Source organism: Rhinopithecus bieti, unplaced genomic scaffold (assembly GCF_001698545.2).
Source record: "Rhinopithecus bieti isolate Rb0 unplaced genomic scaffold, ASM169854v2 scaffold_3040, whole genome shotgun sequence".
In the NCBI taxonomy this organism is placed as follows: Eukaryota; Metazoa; Chordata; class Mammalia; order Primates; family Cercopithecidae; genus Rhinopithecus; species Rhinopithecus bieti.
The window spans coordinates 6963611-6984843 of NW_016804657.1; the positions used below are offsets into that span (position 1 = coordinate 6963611).

Here is a 21233-nt window from a genome sequence, read left to right on the forward strand (position 1 = left end):
GGACATCTTCTTTCCCCCAATCCCTGAATACAAGGGATGCAGGAAAGAAAACAGCTACCCCTTGAGAGGCTGTGGGAGGCAGCATCCCCGGGGAGAGTTGGGTTTCAATTAGAATAGCGAGGCGAAGGAGACATTCACAGAAGAGGACATCAGGGATGTCGCTGCTGATGGATGGGGGCAGAAAGCGGAGCATACAGAGCTACATGGGACAGAAGTCTCCAGGGGAGTCATGGGCTTCCTACAGTGCCTGGGATAAAGGGTTTGACAAGATTAGTCTGAGACAGGATAGGAAGCCGTGCCACCTGGAGACAGGGGAGCTGGGGAGATGCGGGTCTTCCCAGAAGCACTCAGGGCTCCTTTCCCACCCTTGCTGAGGCCTGTGGAGGCTCAGATGCAGGCTGTTCTAGAGAGAACACATGTAGCCCGAGGGCCTTTTTTTTTTTCTTTTTTTTTTCTTTTTGGATGGAGTCTCATTCTGTCCTCCAGGCTGGAGTGCAGTGGTGCAATCTCAGCTCACTGCAAGCTCCACCTCCCGGGTTCACGCCATTCTCCTGCCTCAGCCTCCCGAGTAGCTGGGACTACAGGTGCCCACCACCACGCCCAGCTAATTTTTTGCATTTTTAGTAGAGTCGGGGTTTCACCATGTTAGCCAGAATGGTCTCGATCTCCTGACCTCGTGATCCACCTGCCTTGACAGGCCCATCTTGGAGTCAAGAAATACTGATTTCTTCCTTCAGGCTGGAGACTCTCATGTGATAGGAATTCCAGTGCAGGCACAAGCTGAAGCGTCTGTGTATTGACTTGGGTTTACATGGCTGCTGGGGGCAACTGGCACCATCCACCTCCTCAGGACTGGTTGCCACTCCGTATTTGTTATGACTACGGTTTTCCAGCTATTGTCTGCGTTGACCTCCCAGTGTGACAGCTAACCAATGCAACAAACTAAGTAGGCTAATGAATGGCAGCGAGAGAAGCCTCCCTGCCCCACCTGTGTTATACAACTGCACTGGATGGTGGTGATCTGGTCTTTTCAAAAGCAGCAGAAGTAAAGACCCATGTGTTCACTTGCCTCCTACCTACCGCAGTGGAACCCAATGAGGGACAGTATTTTTCTCCCTCACTCCATGAATGACCCTATAATGAATTATTTTTCCCCTAAAGCAAGGGAGAAAGAGTATAGATTTTAAAAGGGTATGTGACCCTTATTTTTCTATCTTAGGAAAACAATAGACAAACCACCTAGTCACTTACGTACATATTTACATTTATTTACAAAAGTTTCCATATCATCAGTAAAAACAATTTACTGATAAAAAAGCAAGCACCCAGTCATATAATAGGCTGACGACACTTGAAACTAATGCATGTTCTTTGTTAGTGGGTATTTCTTCTTAAAAAAAAAATAGCTGCTTCAAGTTACATTTCCAACAGTTCTTCAAAAATTGTAATACTCAAATGAGAAATCAGATGGTTTTTTAGTTTTCAAAATAATTTAGTTGTTATGCTGTTGTCTTCATCTTCTGTTACCAATCAATTGGAGCTACAAAAAAAATTTTTCATATTATTAACTTGTAAAATGCAGTAAATCTGGGCTGCAGACCAGGAGTCTTCATTACCCTCCTATTCCAATGTGAATAGCCCTTTTGTAATAAACTCATCAAAGCCAAGGGAGCTAGGGAGCAGGGATGGAGGAAGAACCGCCTTGAGTGCTCTTGGGATGGTAGTCTGAGTCCCACCTGAAGAACAGCCTTCAGGATGCTGCACTCAATAGCAGCCCCAAGGCTCCTCCCGCCGACTCTCTAACTGAAAGACTGAAAAACAGAGCTGAGACTGTTAGACCCCTATGTAAACTGTCACCCATTTCTAACAGTTACTTCCTTCTTCGCTGCATGAAACTCCTGGGGATGGTTTTCTTCCTACCTCAAACTTATCTTCCTCTTTAGTCACCTCTGTGGCAATGACAGAACAATCTCTGGCTGTCTTGGAGTAAATCTGCCAAAAACCAAAACTACATCCTTGAGCAAGCCCTCAAACCGAGTCAATTTCCTGGCCTTCTCCCCCATGGTCTGCATATTTCCATGGAGCTCAAAATCAGACCAGGCCAGCGCTCCCCAAACATTTGTATCTATCAGTAATAAGAATTCATGAGAAATTAGTGCTGGGGTCACAGGGGTGAGGTAAAGGAGAGCAAACTGTAAGTTTCCCTCCTTGGGAGCCTCACAGAACATGAAATGCGTGGTGTGACTTTCTGAGGGGGATAAAGACAGTGGGAAATGTTTTTAAACCAGGTTGGCAGGCACAGGATTCTTGCTGGGACAGCTTTTTGCCAGTCTCTGCTCCCCTGCCCTCTCCCAGCAGTCTCCTTACCCACTAGAAGGAATCAAGCCTGCTTCTCCAGCTTGGCTCCTGCCTGAGATCCCACCTGTAAATCATTCTTCTCAGAGAAATAGGACTCCCTGTTTCCTTTTTAGTTTGGCTGATTTTGTGATCTGTTTTCTAGACACTTACACAAAAAATACCAGGGCACTCAGAAATTGCCTACGTTGAACTGTCGGGGTGAGAAGTGTGGCGTGGTCATTTCCCGTCAGACGTCTGCTATCTACTCATCTGTCCTCTGCTGTTCCTAATTGGGTTTACTTCTTCCTGGTCCTGCCCTCATGCAGCTGGAGAAATATCGCATTTGTTCCTGGTTATGCTTGCCCCTTTCTCATCTCCTCCCCCGATCCCCTCCATCTCCACCATATATAGAACCTTTCAACATTTTAATTTAACTTAATTTTTTGGATGCCCAGGCTGGTCTCTAACTCCTGGGCTCAAGAAATCCTCCCACTAACTCCTAAGCTCAAGTAATCCTCCCACCTCAGCCTCCCAAGTAGCTGAGACTACAGGTGTGTGCTACCACACCCAGCTTCATAACCCTTTAGTAACTGAGCTTAGGGAATTCCCCCTGCTGCCACAGTGGGTTCTTTAAGTTTAAAACTGATTATTAAATAGGCAGTAAACACACATGATGCAGAATTTGAATAGTAAATAAAAATATACCAAGAAAGTAAGCTCTTCTCTCAATCTCAGCCCCAAATACTCAGGTCTCTCCCTAGAATGTCACCTTAGGGAGGTCAGTGTTACCTTTCTAGACTCCTCATTCCAAAGCAGTGCTTTTCATGCAAAATGTTCCTGCTCAAGAACCTACAATGGCTGCCTATTTCCATATCACTCCATTCCAAGGACCTCCTTGCAAATATTCAGTGTCTTTTGCCTCTACTTCAACTCGATGCCAGACAGGTCAATCTTACTATCAAATAAATCACAACAGGTTTAATTCCCTCTCATGTATTTGCCTCTGCTGTTTATCCCACCTGGAAAGGCTTTTCTACTCCACTCTCATTCTGAAAATGTAGGTCACATCCTACCCCCTCCAAAGCTTTTCTGATTATTCTGGCCTCTTCAACTACCCTGCGTTGGTTGCTCAGCCCTCACCATCATATCACACATTCTGCCTATCACCTGTGCTTCCTGCCTAAGTCCTTCTAAGAGTTTCTTATGCTCACGTGCATCCATTCTCTCTCCCTGGTGTGGCCACAAGCTTCTTGTGGGAGGAACACATGCTTTCTCTGAATCCCACACAATGTCTAGCCTCGCTGGGTACTCTGACCCCACCCTATTAACTCGCACAGTGCCTGGTATCGCCTAATCTCCATAATGTTTGTTGTGATGAAAGGAACAGATGAAGGAATGAGTTCTGGAATGCCCATTGCCTTTCCCCATGGCCCTGGATGATGTCCCCCTACCCCCATCATTGGTGGTGGTGGCTTTGCCTCCCCCAACCACTCAAGACTTCCCCTCCACTGTAACCACCTAGATCTCAGCAGAGACCTGACTTGGCTCTAGCACTCTCACGGGGGCTCACGCATATTGCTCAGATCTGAAATGCCCTCCTCTGACCACAAGCCTGGAGGTCCCTACCTCTCCCACCTCACCTCATCTCCAGCTACTTGGTTCCTCTCTGCCTGGCCTCCCAGCCCATCAACCCCTCATGGCCTTGGGTCCTCCCAGCTTGGGCCTGTGGCTGACTGAGCTGCCCCTTGGACTCCCTTGCCTCCAGGCCTCCTGCCACAGCTTGTTTCTCCTGCACTGTTCCACCTGGCAGCTGAGGAGAAAGGACACCTTGTGGCCCATCCATCGATCCCACCTCACCTAGGCCCTTGCTGCTGCTTAGCCACCCTCCCTTCATCCCTGCACTGACCACAGCAACTGACTCAACAAAACCAAAGCTCTTAACCCCTCGCCTACCTCCTTGTCTTTGCAACTTTAACGTGTAGCCTCCTTCCTCAAGTCTCTAACACAGGGCTACCCTGGCTCTGATCCTGGATTTTGCTTCCCCAGTCCTGCCTCCTCTGCTTTTTCCCATCACCCTAGGGCATCTGGTTTTTCTTTCTTAGTGACCTCAGGTGTTCATGGCATCAATTACTGCCCAGATGAAGAGGGGCCCCAATCTGTAACTCTAGCCTGAAACCCACATCTCCAATTCTGTACATGGACATCACTACCCAGGTAATACACCAGCACCCCAAAATCAACTTGTCAAAGCAAAAGTTCACAATTTTCCTTCCCAAGCAAGATTCCTGTGTGACTCCTCTGGGACGCTTGGTCCTGTCACTTTTATTTTTCTTGAAAAATAATAGTAACAATCATCATAATGGCTAACATTTATTGAACAATATTACGAGCCAGCCACTATTGTAAGCATTTTACTTATATTACTATATTTTGATACAGTTATTTCTGTGTTATTATCTATGCTATCATTGTCATTTCTGTATTATCATTATGCCCATTTTCCACAGAAGACAACCAAAGCACTGAGAATTTAAGTGACTCGTCCAAGGCCTGTGAGAAATGGAGCTGGCATCTGAACCAGGGGGTTTGGCACCAGAGCCTACACTGCCAGATGGAAGTTTTGCTAACAGGACCTCTGCTGTTTCTCTCAAACCTAGCTCTGTGTATTCAGTTCTGCCACCATCACCCCGACTTAGCCCCTCTTCTCTGCTTGGCTGTATTATTTCATTACTCTACTAACCAGTGTCCTCATCTCATCTCCTATTAATTTGTCCCATGCTTTGCCAGCAGAGTGATCTTACTAAAGCATGGTTCTGCTAGAAAACTCTGCGGTTCTCCCCAAAGAATGACCCAAAGCCTCTCTCAAAGTCTCAGCCTGGCCCAACCTGCCGGCCCAGCACCATCTTTCTCCAATGCCTCAACACTCGCTGCTCCAAAGAGCTACTTGCTACTTCTTCTTCTGTCCTTCACACCCTGGGCCTTAACTCTTCCCCTCATTCCTCAACACCCAGCTTGTGCTTCTGCCTCCTGACCACCAGTGGGATCTGCTAGGAGGGGGCCTCCTGGAGCATCCTATGGCAGTTCACTAAACCAGCATTGCTGTTAATTATGTTTGTGTCCTATCTTTTATTTGTGACTACAGGCCCAGCTCTGACCCTGGCTCCTGAAGTCAACCCTATCCCTGATCCAACTTTTCCTAGAATGGGAGGTGGAGGGAGTGTATTGTAGTGGTTAACAGTATAACTCTTGGAGTCCAAAGACTTAGATTTAAATCCCAGCCCAACACTTACGAGAAATGTGACCTTGATATCTCACTTGACTTCTACGAATCTCATGTACACTGTCTCTAAGCAAGGGGTAGGATACTCCTCCTGCAAGGTTCATTGAGAGGGTTCCAGGAGATGACATGCAGAGAGTGGCTAGTGCAGTACCTGGTACACAGTTGGTACTTAACACACTAGGGTTCGTCTATCTGCTGATGTTACTTCTTATTACTGTACAAGGCAACCAACAGATGAGTAGAATCTGGCTTCCCAAGTAATGGGCATCTACAGCAGGGCTGCTGTTGTTCTGGCACACAGTGCACAGCTTGCAGGGTACTTACTTGCTTCTGTCTGGTTTTCTGTCACATTTCCAAGTACCTAAAAATGAATAAATTGTCTTCTCAATTAAAGAACTGAAAAGAAAAGCTGAAATGTGGGGTTACTGACTGCCTATTAGAGGCCTAAATATGGAAAACTAAGCCAGAGCCCCATCACCCTGGGATTTCCTGCTATCCTGTATGCTTAAATCAAATTGGCTACAGAGCTGGTCCAAAGAGTTGCTCAAAATTGGTCAGAACATGATAGAAAACCAAATGCAAAAACTGTTGGCAAAATAGCTAATTTTACCTTATGCATAAGGCTGAAGATGCAGGGAAGGCTAAAATGGGTTGGACCAGTGCTGTCCAATAGAAATATAATGCAAGCCACATAAGCAATTTAAAATTTTTGGCAACCACATTACAAAGTAAGAAGAAAAGGTAATTTTTAATATTTTATTTAACACAATCTGCCACAAATATAAAATTATTTCCACATGTACTCAATATAAACATTTTCTAATGAGATATTTTACATTCTTTCACACACGGTCTTAGAAACTTATTATTTTATACTCACAGCACATGATAATTTGGACTCCCACATTTGAAGTGCTCCATAGCCACATGTAGCTCATGGCTACTATTTCAGACATCAAGACAGTGCTCCCACACACGCATGCATTGCTTTCCTGCCCACAGTAGGCATCCGCCCTACCCTAGAAGTATGCTAGTGGTCCAGAAGCCTAGTCAATAGGGTTGACTAGAGCTTATAAAGTTGTCTGTCAACTACAACTAGGCAGCTGGAGCTGTTTTCATTCAACTCTTTCCTCTTCTGAAGGTTCCATGACAAACATCTCACTGTTTCCCAATTAATGACATTAAGGTTGCTTAAAGGTTGAGATGCTTGCTGAGGTTTTTTGTTTGTTTTTTGAGACAGGGTCTCACTCCATCACCCAGGCTGGAGTGCAGTGGCACAATCTCAGCTCACTGCAACCTCTGCCTCCCTCCCGCCTCAGTCTCCTGAATAGCTAGGACTACAGGCATGTACCCCCATGCCTGGCTAATTTTTGTAATTTTTTGTAGAGATAGTGTTTCACCATGTTGTCCAGGCTGGTCTCAAACTCCTGGGCTCAAGTGATGCACCCACCTCAACCTCTCAATGTGCTGGGATTACAGGCATGAGCCACTATGCCTGGCCTCCAATTTTTTTTTAAGAACAAATTTTTTCAGATTATCTGGGGCTAACAGTACTGACCATGGGAGTAATTTTCTGTATACTGAATGAACATTTTTTTTTTTTTTTAAGTTAAATCCAATTGTTTTGAAGTTCTATGGAAACTCAGTGCCACCTCTCTTTAGTTCAGACATCCTGGGTTAGTCCTTTAATTGAGATCTACAACAACAATTAGATCTGAGTGGAAAATGATTTTGGATTCTAGAACCAACCTGTTCAGGAGATAATTAACTATTATACTGCTATTTGGGGATTAAAATAGATTTTTTAAAAATTTGAGCTCCCAAAATATTTTATGCACCGGGTAATAGCTGAAAACTTTCTTCAGCTGATTGTTATAATACTGTTTAGTGGAAAGTCAACTGATTGATAATCTATTACTTAGGGATGGATTTTCATGGTATTTACAACTTATAATATGAAAATGTTATTTTCAGGAAATTATATTTAGCACTGATATCCCAAAATAGTCTAGGTCTGCAATGACCAAGAAAACTTTCTGCAATGATAGGATTATTCCTTATCTGGGCTATCCAGTATGGTAGCCACTAGCCAGATGTAGGTATTGAGTACCTGAAAGGTGGTTAGTGCAACTGAGGAATGAATCTTACATTTAATGGTATTTCATTTTAAATTCTATATTTAAATAATCACATGTGGTTAATTGGCTACTATACTGAACAGTGCAGGTCTAGGGAGACCGAAACTAGTTTACAAACTTGATTCAAGACATAATGGGTCCTAGATGCTATCACTTGTAGAAAGTTTACTTTTTGGCATTCTCTGTCTGGTCTATTTCTTTTTGCTGAAGGCTGATATGGAAACTGCTGTGGCATCAAGAATATCTACTCTTCAGATTTACAGCCTGCTCTCTGTCCTTTGGGATTTCAGAGGGATTACTCATTACCAGGAATGAACAGGCTGGGAACAAATTCTCCAAGCTGTGTGACTGGCCCAAGATCGCTGGGGGCCTGAGAAAGGCTCAGGAAGTAATACAAGCACGATTACTTGTATTACACAAGTCACTTAACTCAACCAAAACTCCTTTCCTACCTGGGAGCCCCATTCGTGGTATATGACATGAAAATTACAAAGGTGGCAGCCTAAAGAAGTCCTTAGCAAACTCCGACTTGAAGACCAGAAGTTTAACTATATTTTGAAGCAGATCACAGGTAAAAGAAGACTATGCAACAGGTCCAGGCTGTGTTCCCAGGCCTGTAAAGCTCTCTGTGGCCCAAGGATTCATTCTACCTTGAGATAATGTAGGGTCTTTGGAGGAACCTAGCATGCTCAGCAGTCCCACACACGTAAAGCAAAAGAGTTTTTGTTTCTTTTCAAATATCTAAAATTTCAAACTTTATTTTCATCCTTAAACTATTTTCTGGCCTTTGGAAAACCAATGCAAGTTTGAAAATTATTTTGTTTTAAAAAACATACATACCATACAGCACATACAGCACAACACATGTTACAATTACTAATGGTAAAGGTATAAGTCCATATCTGCGTCTTGAATAACCTATAAAAAAAGAAAAGAAATTCAACTAGTTGAACTGATCAAAATGGATCCTCATTATTTGCAGATTCCACCTTGCAATTTGCTTATTTGCTGAAATTTATCTGTAGTCCACAAATCAATACCCATAGCAGTCATTCTCAGACATAAGAACAGTGATGAAAACTTTTGAGTCACCCAATAAGCAGATTCCCAGCAGAGGTGGAAAAAGTGAAGCTCTGCCTTCTTGTTTCAGTTCTTACACTGTTAACAAGTGTCCTATTTGCAGTCTATTTAGTGCCATGATTTTGCATTTTTATGCTTTTTTGTTGGTGATTTCACTATTTTAAATGGTCCCAAAGTATAGTGTTGAAGTGCTGACAAGAGTTCCTAAGTGCAAGAAGGCTGTGATGTGCCTTGCAGAGAAAATAGGTGTATTAGATAAGCTTCACTTAGGCATGAGTTATAGTGCTGTTGGCTATGAGTTTAATGTTAATAAGTCAACACTATATATTAAGGTTTATTCAAACAAAACACACATAAAACAAGGTTATAAACAGATCATTAACAAAAATGTTATGACTAGAGGCTTACAGGAACCTACCCCTGTATTTCCCCCAGGAACATTACTTCAGTACTTGCTATTTCAGTGTTAACTTGACTCTGCAGAACTACTATGAATAACAAGATTCGACTATTTCTAAACAAACTTATATGCACAAGCTTGATACATTCCAGACCCTGTGTTATTTAATAAAAGAAGCAAATGTTCCACTAGAAGGTTTGTTTCTGACCATTTCATACTGCCAGTGGAAGCAGAACTTGGCATTGTGTTTGGTAGGGCAACTCTGGCAGTTGTATATAATAAGCCTTAAAAATATTTATCATGAAGCATCTAGGCATTGTACTAACTCATGTGACTATAGTCTCACTAAGTCATTACAATGTTGGGCAAGTGCCTTAACCTCTCAGTGCCTCCATTTTCTCCTAGGGTAACTATACATGGGACTAATATACTTATCTCATAGGGTAGTTGCACTCAAGAACAGCTGTTATATATTGTCATTAACCTATTGAGTAGATGTTATTGGTATCTCTATTAATATTTTGTGACTCTGCAATTCCATTTCTAAGATGTCATCCTGGGGAAACTACCAATGGTGTGCCCTTCTTCTCCCCCTAAAAAGGCACAAAGATATTTACTGCAGCCTTACTTAGTATACCATAAGGCAAAAATAACCTAAGTTGTTTTCACAGCAGCCCCTTGTTTTCACAAAAAACTGTGGTATGTTCACGAGGTAAACTCTATCCAGCTATTGAAAATCCAAAATCAGAGTTCACAATGCACTGCTAAAGGATTGGGGAGGGGTCACTAAGAGCAAATGTGACATGGATATGGGAAAGGAGGGGAAAGGAAAGGAGAGGAGGAAGAGAGAGAGAAAATGAATGAATACATAAGAATACGATCACACTTTCCTTTTATTAAGAACACAGGTGTGTTGGAACAAATAGGCAGTCACCTATTGGTCAGATTTGAGAAGAAACTGATAGGTGCCCCTGAACATCATTTTCGCTTCTTTAGTAGCAGAATTCAGATTTTTTTTGGCAATAATACTCCCCAAGTAGTGTTTGTATACTTTCCTCAGGTGGCATACAATGCCTGGTTGCTTTTCTTTTCATGGATGTCAATGCCATTGAAGATCATTGTCTAGAGCCATAATTTCATCAAGGGTTTGCAGAGTGGTTTAGTCTATCATTCCTTCTTTACTAACTACAATCTTCACATAAAGATAAACTGCCCCATCAACAATGTGGTTACTCTGAGGTTCAGTTTATAAAGGAAAAACAGTGTTTGATTCTTCTCTTTCTTTACTGTTTTTTCAAAATAATGAGTTAGCTCCCAAGCATTCTCTAGAGATGACCAATGAGTTTTTAAATTTGGTTTTAGTACCATTATGACCTCATGAACTGAGCACAATTGATGTGTTTCAATCTACTGAAGTTGTTATTCTTATTGATGTTCCAATTGTCTTATTTTTGGCCAGAGGGAACCTCTTCAGAGTGGCTCCTGAGTCCTGTTGGTACCATCATAGTAAGTCTTTTTGATAGCTTTCTTGTTATGTGGTAAAACAAGATATTCAAGGCTTATTTTAATGCATTCCATGCGCCAGATATGGAATCAGCCAATTGTCCCAAAGGCCCTGGTTCATTTTCATGGGAAATGGTAATTAGATACCATAATCTGGGTGAAAGTGGCCAATCATCCTGGTTTTCCTGAAACTGAGGAGTTTCCTGGGATGTGAAATTTGGGTGCTGAAACTGGGAAGTCTGGGCACACCAGGTAACACTGGTCACTCAAATCTGGGTCCAAGAATCAAGAAGCATGCAAATTGCTATGAGATTGCCTCTTGTTTCTAGAACATTTCAAAGGACAGAACCAGGAAATACATTATTTTCTAAGAGACAAAATACATTGATAGGTCATGCTGGCATTATGTTGAACCCTATTCAGTTGCCAAGATTCAATGGTTTTTGACTAGAGAAACAGCAATTTCATATGGTTCAAATTAATACCTTTAAATAAATCCAGGGCTACAGTTTTTACTTAACCTAATCAATTTACAGCTGAATCTCCTTTCTTTCATGCCAAATATCCCAATATTCAATAACAACAATATCAATATTCACTTGCACTTTCCTGCAGTACATACTCAATAGTAACCAAATACCAGCATTACCACTAACTATATAATTACTTAAAACATTACAATTTTTTTCTTTGTAGTTCTTATATCCTTAGAATGCAGCCCCTTGAAATATGCACCCAAATTACTATGTTTTTAAAACACTTGGAATTGTTCCTCTATTTGGGGTTATTCCACAAACTTGATTCATGGCTTAGTACATTAGCTTCATTTGTCTTTAAATATTTTTGAGTTTCAGGTTCACAAAAAAACTGAACAGAGGTTACAGAAAGTTTGCACATATACCCTGCCCCTATACATGCATAGCCTCCCCCTTATCAACATCCCTCACCAGAGTGCTACATTTTTTAGAATTAATGAAACTACTCTGATACATCATTATCACTAAAAAATCCATACTTTACATTAGCATTCAGTTGTACATTCTGTGGGTTTGGACAAATGTATAACATCGTTACAGTATCATACAGAGTATTTTCACTGCCCCCAAACTCCTCTGTGTTCCACCTATTCATATCCCCTGCCAACCACTAATCTTTTTATAGTCTCCACAGTTTTGCCTTTTCCAGAATGTCATATAGGTAAAATTACATAGCATGTAGTCTGTTCAGAATGGATTCTTTGACTTAGTAATATGAATTTAAGTTTCCTTCATGTCTTTTCATGACTTGATAGTTCTTTTCAGTGCTGAATAATATTCTACTGTCTGTTTGTGCCGCGGTTTATTTGTCTATTCATTTACTGAAGGACATCTTGGTTGCTTCCAAGTTTTGGCAATTATTAATAAAGATGCTATAACCATCCGTGTGCGGGTTTTTATGTCAACATAAGTTTTTTTTTTTAATGCCTTTGGGTAAATAGAAAGAAGCATGACTGTTGTGCTGAATGGTAAGAGTATGTACAGTTTTGTAAGAAACTGCCAAACTGTCTTCCAAAGTGGCTGTACCATTTTGCATTCCCACCTGCAATGAATAAGAGTTGCTCCACGTTCTCATCGGCATTTGGTGCTGTCCAGATTTTGGTCAGTGTGATAGGCGTGAAGTGATATTTCATTGTTGTCTTAGTTTCCATTTTCCTGATGCCTGTTGACATAGGACATGTCCAGCTAATTTTTGTAACTTTAGTAGAAATGGGGTTTCCCCATGTTGGCCAGACTGGTCTTGAACTCCTGACCTCAGGTGATTCACCTGCCTCAGCCTCCCAAAGTGCTGGGATTACAGGTGTGAGCCACCGTGCCCAGCCCAAGAATATATTTTTATATCCCTACTTGCTATCTGTATATCTTCTTTGGAGAGCTGTCTGATGAGGTCTTTCACTCATTTTTTAATTGGGTTGCTTGTGTTTTTCTTGTTGAGTTTTAAGAGGTTTTTTTTGTATATTTTATCAGATGTGTCTTTTGCAAATATTTTCTCCCAGTCTGTGGCTTGGCTTCTAATTCTCTTAAAATTGTCTTTCACAGAGCAATGTTTTTAATTTCAATGAAGTACAGCTTACCAATTATTTCTTTCATGAATCATGTCTTTGGTGTTGCAGCTAAAAAGTCATCACCATATCCAAAGTTATCTAGGTTTTCTCTTATGTTTTAGGGGTCTTATGGTTTTGTGTTTTACTTTTAGATCTATGGTCCATTTTGAGTACAATTTTGTGAAGGGCATAAGGTCTGTGTTTAGATTCATTTTTTTTGCATGTGTATGTCCAATTTTTACAGCACCATTTGTTGAAAAGATCATCTTTGCTCCATTGTATTGTCTTTGCTCCTCTATCAAAGATCAGTTGACCATATTTATGTTGGTCTATTTCTGGGCTCTCTATTCCGATTCACTGATCTATTTGTCTTTTATTTTTCCACCAGTACCACACTATGTTGACTAGTGTAGTTTTATAGTAAGTCTTGAAGTTGAGGAGTATCAGTCCTCCAATTTTGTTCTCCTTCAATATTTTGCTGGCTATTCTGGTCTTTTGCCTGCCCATTTAACTTTAAAATCAGTTTGTTGATATCCACAAATGACTTCTGATATTTTGCTTGGGATTGCACTGAATTTATAGAGCAAATTGGAAATAACCGACATCTTCACAATAAGGAGTCTTCCTATCTATGAACATAGAATCTCTCTCCATTTATTTTGTTCTTTGATTTTGTTCATCAGTTTTGTTGATTTTCTCATATAAATCTGGTACGTATTTTGTTAGACTTGTACCTAAGTATTGCATTTTTGGGGTGCTAAGGTAAATGGTGTTGTGTTTTAAACTTCAAATTCCACTTGTTCATTGCTGTTATATAGAAAAGTGATTGACTTTTGTATATTAACTTTGTATCCTACAACCTTGTTATAGTTTTTTATTAGTTCCAGGAGGTTTTTTGTCAATTCATTTGGATTATATACATAGATATTCATGTCATCTGAGAACCAAAACAAGTTTCTTTCTTTCTTCTCATCTGTATAAATTTTATTTCCTTTTCTTGTCTTATGGCATTAGTTAGTGCTTATAATACAATATTGAAAAGGAGTGGTGAGAAGAACATTCTTTCTTTGTTCCTGGTCTTAGTGGGAAAACTTCAAGTTTCTCACCATTACAGATGATGTTAGCTGCAGGGTTTTTTGTAGGCATTTGTTAACAAACTGAAAAAGTTTCCCCTCTATTCCTAGTTTACTGAGAGTTTTTATCATAAATTGACGTTGGATTTTGTCAAATGCTTTTTCTGTATCTATTGGTATGATCATGTGATTTTTCTTTCATAGTCTGTCAATGTGACGGATTACCTGATTTTCATATGTTGAACCTGCCTTGCATACCTGAGATAAATACCACTTAGTCATGATGTATAATTCTATCTATATGCTGTTGGATTCAATTTGCTAATATTTTGTTTAAGATTTCTACATATATGTTCATGAGAAATATTTGTCTTAATTTTCTTTTCTTGTATTGTTTTTTGGTTTTAGCACAAGAATAATGCTGGCCTCATAAAATGAGTTGGAAAGTATGCCCTCTTCTTCTATCTTCTAAAATAGATTATAGAGAATTGATATTTCTTCCTTAAATATCTGGTAGAATTCACCAGTGAACCCACCTGAACCTGGTGCTTTCTGTTTTGGAAGATTATTAATTATTGATTTGATTTCTTTAAACTACCAGGCTCAAGTGATCCTCCCACCTCAGTCTCCCAAGTAGCGAGGACTACAGACACATGCCACAACACCTCAGTAATCTTTTAATTTTTAGTAGAGATAGGGTCTCCCTATGTTGCCCAGGCTGGTCTCAAACTCTCAGCCTCAAGCAATCCTCCTGTCTTGGCCTCACAAAGTATTGGGACTATAGGCATAAGCCACTGCATGCAGCCTTCTTTCTCAATTTTTAAAAGCAGAGTGCACATTCTTAATCACTATTCTTCCTGGTGGAAAGTCATAAAAGTCACAAGAGACCAACTTAAATCAGTCCAAAAATTCTCCTACTTCTGTTTCTGCCTGTTACATTTTATCTGGTTCAAACTTTGTTCAAATATTCTTAACATTCTTCATTTCAGTCTACATAATATTATTTCCTATGCTGCATTTCTTTCCTTCTTCTCCTTTTTCCTACTTCTCCATATTTTGTGTTTCTATGATGAATTTTCCAATTTCTCCCATTTTTTTTTAGGAGTAAGATCAAAGGGTGTTTTTTTGAGGCTCTACCTTCAGGGTCCTTCAGTGACTTACTCCCTGCAGGTAACATAATGTCCACCCCAGCTATGAAAGAAAAATCGTCTAGTTGAACTCAGAACAATGTTTGTTCTACATAACTTCAGGTTAGAGCTGAGCAATGTTTCTTTTATGTTCTTGGTCCATAAATGTGGACAACAGTTGGAAACTGGTACTCTAGAGAATATCCTCTTGCCTACTCCTTCAAAAAATATGCACTTTCCCTGGGCTCCCGATTACAGCTCTGTGTCGATGTGGAGGGTGTTACAATCACCCAACTTCTTCCCAGCAGTTATCTAAAAGAGAATGATCAAGTCCACTAGGTTTCTTTAATCTGGAAATAACCTTTGACTCTCAAAGGTACTCAGATTTTCTTTTCCTCTTTCACAGCCAGATATATAACTGGCCTATTGGACTATCCCTCTTCTTACTTAAAGCCCAGGAATCTGGTTCCTACCCTCATCTATTTACAAGGTCTGTCAACAATGACCTCCGAAGTGCAAATCCACAACCTCTTCTACATTGTCCTCCTTAAACCATTGGTTGTATATAATGTTATACCAAATGTCCTGTCTCTTGAAACTCTTCCTGTATCCTGAATAACAACTACCAGTTTTATGGTGACTAACCATCATCAATACCCTTTCCCATATGCTATTTTATTTAATTTCCTCAGCCCTTATAAAGTAAGTGTTATTATCCCCCACATTCACACTGCCAGTAAGCAATGAAATCAGGTCTAGGACCCAGGTTTTCTCACTCCCGATCCCATGTTCTCTTCTATCCAGAATTTTCTCCTGCCCTCAACTTCTCAATTTTCTAATCTGTGTAAGTCCGTCTATATTCACATGCTGCCATAAACCAGCTTTCTGACCTTGAGGTCTCTGAAAATCTGTAGCATGGGCATAAAACCTCCATGCTATCTACTCTGACCACAGATAAGGAGATAAGGAGGAGCAAACTGTAGGAGCATGACACAAAGGCAATAAATAATTGCTCACTAGCTTTCTTTCCATCTCCCAATGCGTTGGAGCTGCAATTTTCAAATGGTTTATCAATGGAAGTAAATTCCAATTCCAGATTATAATTCTACATCTTTGAGTTATCTTCTTACTTTCACTTACCAATACAGTGGGGAAGACATAGTGCTTTGAGTTCAGATGGAGTTGAATGTCAAATCCTGGCTTTGCACTTAATAAATGTGTATATTTGGTCAAGTTATTTAGCCTCACTGTGCCTCAGATACCTCCTTTATAAATACCCACACCATTGGTTTGTTGTGTGGATTAAATGTGACACATTTACGTAAATCATTTACAGGAGTTTGTTGCAGAGGAGGCCTTCAGTAAATATTAGTTCATTCCCTCGATACAATAGGAGGTGGACAAGAACTCCGTCATCAATCTTAACTATCTCTAAAATTTTCCTTTAGATTGTGTTTAACTAGTTAATAACCCCATCACCCCATTTCTGGGTTGCAGTGATGGTATGACAGTAGATGTAATGGCTAAAATGACCACAAACCACAAAAAGTCCTACTAGACAAAATGTTACAAGAAACATGAGAAAATGAGATTTAAAATCAAGTAACATTTGACCAATATCTACTATGTATATCTACATGGTATGGGTTTCTCTAGCTCACTCCTATGAATAAATCAAAGAAAACTTTAAACTTTGATTTGAGATGTATAGTCAGGATGGTATCATACAAAAACACTCTAGAATTCAAATACCTAAATTTTAATTCTATCTCCAATACTTAAATGACCTTGGGCAAGTCACCCCACCTGGTTCAACCTGTCTCCTCATTCTTTTTTTTTTTTTTGAGACAGAGTCTTGCTCTGTCACCCAGGCTGGAGTGCAGTGGCACCATCTTAGCTCACTGCCAGCTCCGCCTCCCAGGTTCACACCATTCTCCTGCCTCAGCCTCCTGAGTAGCTGGGACTACAGGTGCCTGCCACCATGCCCGACTAATTTTTTGTATTTTTAGTAGAGATGGGGTTTCACCGTGTTAGCCAGGATGGTCTCGATCTCCTGACCTCGTGATCTGCCTGCCTTGGCCCCCCCAAAGTGCTGGAATTACAGGTGTGAGCCACCATGCCCCGCCACCTGTCTCCTCCTTCTTAAAAGGTAAGTAACAACCGTCTGGCCAATCTAAAATGACAGTGGTGAGGAGGAAATGAGGCATTTATTTGAAGGGTTTGCTAAAGAAGAGCAGGCTAGTCAATGTGAGTTAGTTTGCTTCACTGACAAAGCACTGGAAAGTTTAGATGAGAAATCAAAACCTGAAAAAGTAAGATCTAGTATTTAACTGTTATACTTTCACCGATTTATATCTGTTATGATGCATGTGGTTCCACACAAAAGCATTCAAAAATCATCACAGGAAAAAAGAAAAAAAAGATCCTAGACTGTTATTGTTCAAAAGAACCATTAAGATCGTTAAGTTCAGTTCTTGGTTTGTATTTTAAAAGAAGGTCCTCCAACATGTGGTTAACAGAAACCAGGGTCAGAAGCCCAGATGTATGTCTCAGATGTCAACACTACTCCAGGATTTAAACCTAAGACCTATCAAGCAACATTCCTCAAACTTTCAAAATCTATTGTATATATGTGAACTATCAATTTGGAAGAAAATGTAAAAGAAGGATGGATGAATCACCATTATTTAATAATTAAAATAATTTTTTCAAATTAATAGTACTTATTTCAAATCAATAAGAGGAATATTATTCCCTCTTATGATCTTTTACCAGACTATCTACAAGGAAAGTAATCTTACTTTCAGTAAGAGTAATCTTACTTTGTGTCTTCAACTCTAATGGCAAACATAAAGTTAAAACTGGTGCCAGGGCAAAACCTTTAAAAATCCCCTAAAATATTCCATGTAATTCTGTAGAGGGATCTTACTCAGAAATTATTTCCTTCAAGTATTTTGTCTCTTGGAACACTTAAAGCTTTTCAAGATTTCAACTTGCTTGCTATGTCTATATGTAGTCATCTTCTTCCTCCTCGTCAGTTAGATGCAGCATACATATACCAAAAGGCAAAAGCATACTGGTTTTATTTTTTGTTCCCATTATAAAGCAACTATCTGCTTTTACAACAAATTGCATTTCCATATTGTATGCCTTGGGTATTATGTAACACTCAAAAGGTAGAATTAATAAAGGAGTGTTTGCTCCAAGCTTAACTATTATAACTTTGCAGCTCGTTTTAAAAACTTCTTGCCATTGTGTGACTTGTACAAACAGAGTGACACTTCTGTGGGTTTGATCTTTTCTCTGTCTTCACGAATCAAATCTATCAGTTATAAATTGGAACTCATTTGCACTTTTTCTTTTTTTCTCCATGTTTCATAACTTTAATAGAATATTCTAACTATTATGTGCAAATTGAAAACACTGTATTCAGTTATAAATGTCTTCTAAGGTTAGGCTGAGCACTCTCTACAGGCCTGGTCAGTGAGGACACAGCCATCCCAGGCTGCTGGAGAGCACTGTCACCCACTTGGAAACCCCACTCGCCAGCCACCAAGCTGTCACACCAAACCAGGACCTTCAGACAGGATGAATGGTAGGGCTCAGCAAGGGGGCTACTGAGAAAGCAGGACTTGACGCTCATATGCTCAAATGAAACGCAGGACTTCCCAGCCCAGTCCCTCACTGGAGAAGATCGCCGAATCCCGGCTCCGGCAGCAGGGCGGTGCCTATGTCACGAGGACAGGCTCGTGTCTTCAGCCCTGGTGGCAGGAAGCAGTGTTTCTTCCGCACAGCCCTCGCTCCTGCTAAGAAGTGGCACATATTCCTGCTTAGGTCACCAGGGTGGTTCAGAAATGGCAAGGACGAGCGACAGCAAAAGGCCACAGTCCTCACAGGCAAGAAGGGATAAATAAATATGAAGTGACCTATGGCAGCTCTCGCCTGAGGTGGTGTGCCACAACCCTGACCCAACCCTAAAAGAAGAAAATCAAGAAGCAACATCCTAAGGAGAACAGGGCCCTACTCTACACAGCCCTTCTGAGATGATTAGTATACAGCAGGTGATGCAGGCTGTACACTCGGCAGGTTAAGCGGCTGGAAACAGCGAGTGGATTTCTTCAAATGAAAGGGAAGAATTCAGTCCAACTGCAGGAGCGGTAGGAGAGGTTCTAGATCCCTGGAACCTCATCACCAGACCTCGGCCCTTTTTACCAAGTGACTCCCACACCATCCCACCCCGACGTGGTCTATGGGGCCCTCCCCCAGGGAAAGGCCCAGGTAAGTCCAGAGCTACAGGTACCGAGGCTGCAGAGGGTACTGGACGAAACCTCCTATTTCTGAAATGCATTTCAGTTGCCACTGTACAAGTTAAGCAAAACAATAAGGAAAAAAGGAAAGTGAAAGTGAAAATCATGCACTTGAAAACGAACTAGATGGAGTAAGCGCTGTCGACGGGATTGTGCCGCATGCGGCAAAGACTGAGGCCTCCCGGACAGGCCCGGAGTCCCGACAGCTGGTCTGCCAGGCGCCCACCTCTACTTCGTACTGCTGCTTGCATTCCGCCAGCTGGCTGGGTTCCTTGTTGGGGTTAATTTCCGCATCATCCTCATCTTCTCCCTCCTCGTCACCTTCTAATTCCTCCTCTTCTTCTTCACCTTCATCAAAATTGTCATCGTCCTCTAAGGCCTCCCCAGCGAAGTATAGCACAGCCCATGGAAAGTGTCCAATTTAGACTATCCGCTCACGGAAAAAGAGTCCAATTTCCAAATCAGAGGCTAATACGAATTCAGAATCTTTATCCAGTGATTCTCTATCCCCAGACGCTTTCAGTGGATTGAATAAGTTGAAAAATGACTCACTGGATACTTGTTTAGTAATTGTTCTAACAGTGCCTCGACCCTTATGCTTCTGCTTTTTCTTGATGATTTTGACAGTCACTTTCTTTCCTTTCTTCCAGTCAATAGTACACCCGTCACAGTCCATGATCTCAGGACCTGCAAATGAAAAGGGATCAGCCTTATCTGGTTCTGATTTCATCTTGCAGGTTTTCCTCAGGACTGAGTTGGTAAAGTAGTCGTTGGGTTCAAAGTGGAACTCTAATATAAAAGACATAGGCTGTCCAGGGTTAGAAAACTTCACTTTAATATCCTGCAGGTGTTTCAAGATTGGTTCATCATACTCCTGGACTAATTCTAAAGATGGTAAACCAGAACTCTGGAATTCCTTTGGGATTTGGCTCTTCAGCTGTTGCTGCTGCTTTTTCTGTTATGACTACTTTATTTTTCACGTCTCCAGCCAATTTCTCCTCCTCTTCATTTTCACTGTGCCATTCTGATTCCATATCAGATGTTGGTTCAACATCACGGGTGATAAATTCTTTTCTCTTGTCAAAGAGAGGCTGGTATAATGCTGTGTACTTTCTTCCCAAGTCATGAACTTCTTCATAGAACTTGGCTTCTATATGAGCACATCTCACCTGAATTTGTTTCAGTGCATTAATTCTTCTTTTTACTGCTTTAGGTAAAGTTTCCATGTAGCTGGAAGGGGTGTGAGGGGCATTGTCAAGTCGCTCCTGTAAAGCTGCCACAACTCCAGGATTCTGCATCACCTGATCCATGAGCTTTTCCGTATTACTTGCATTTTTAGCGGCTTCCACGGAATCTGAAGGAACCCCATCCGAGAAACTGTTATCTGCCATCTGAATGTTTTTATCCCCTTGTCTGGTAAACCAAGTCTCGTGAGTAACTAGGCTAAGGCCACTCAGGCCAGTCCTCGGGGAGTGCGCGCCGCCCATCTCGCTCGCACCGCACAGCTCCCAACAGCTAAGAAGTAATGCCAAGGACTTTCTTCCCAGTCAGACATGTCCTCGGCCACACGAAACTTACAATCGAAACCCCAGTTAGCCCAGCCTGACCCCACAGAGGCTCACGATGACCACTGCCCTACGGAAAAACTGAAATTCCTAAACATCTAATAAAGAGGTCCTGGACGTCTCCACCTTAAAAACGAGAAGTCTGAACTCTCCTCCTGGCATGCCGCTAGGGTCGAGGGGTACATGGGCCTGGCCAAGATAGCGGGCTCACCGCAGTCTACGCCTCCTCCGCTGGGCCGCCGAGGAAGCCGCCCGCAGCGCAGAACAAAGCGTCTTGACCAACTTCAGGACGGTGGGCGGTGGGCGGCAGGGCGGGCCGCGCCGGGTGCTGGGAGGGGCCGCC

General features: G+C 41.4%; 1 protein-coding gene and 1 pseudogene across 2 annotated transcripts in view; both read right to left on the bottom strand.

Moving 5' to 3' along the window:
* Positions 1 to 1243: 1243 nt before the first annotated feature.
* Positions 1244 to 21233, bottom strand: part of CD58 (CD58 molecule) — a 57227-nt gene continuing 37237 nt past the window's right edge. The window contains exons 4-6 of the mRNA XM_017869812.1: positions 8596 to 8673; positions 5942 to 5978; positions 1244 to 1540 (exon numbers count right to left, since the gene is read on the bottom strand). Of these exons, the coding sequence (XP_017725301.1) occupies positions 1531 to 1540; positions 5942 to 5978; positions 8596 to 8673 (125 nt within the window). The 3' untranslated portion in view covers positions 1244 to 1530. The remainder of the gene's footprint in view (positions 1541 to 5941; positions 5979 to 8595; positions 8674 to 21233) is intronic.
* LOC108528136 (nucleosome assembly protein 1-like 4 pseudogene) lies at positions 18462 to 20820 on the bottom strand (annotated as a pseudogene). Its single transcript, XR_001885035.1, has one exon. The product of XR_001885035.1 is annotated as a nucleosome assembly protein 1-like 4 pseudogene (transcript).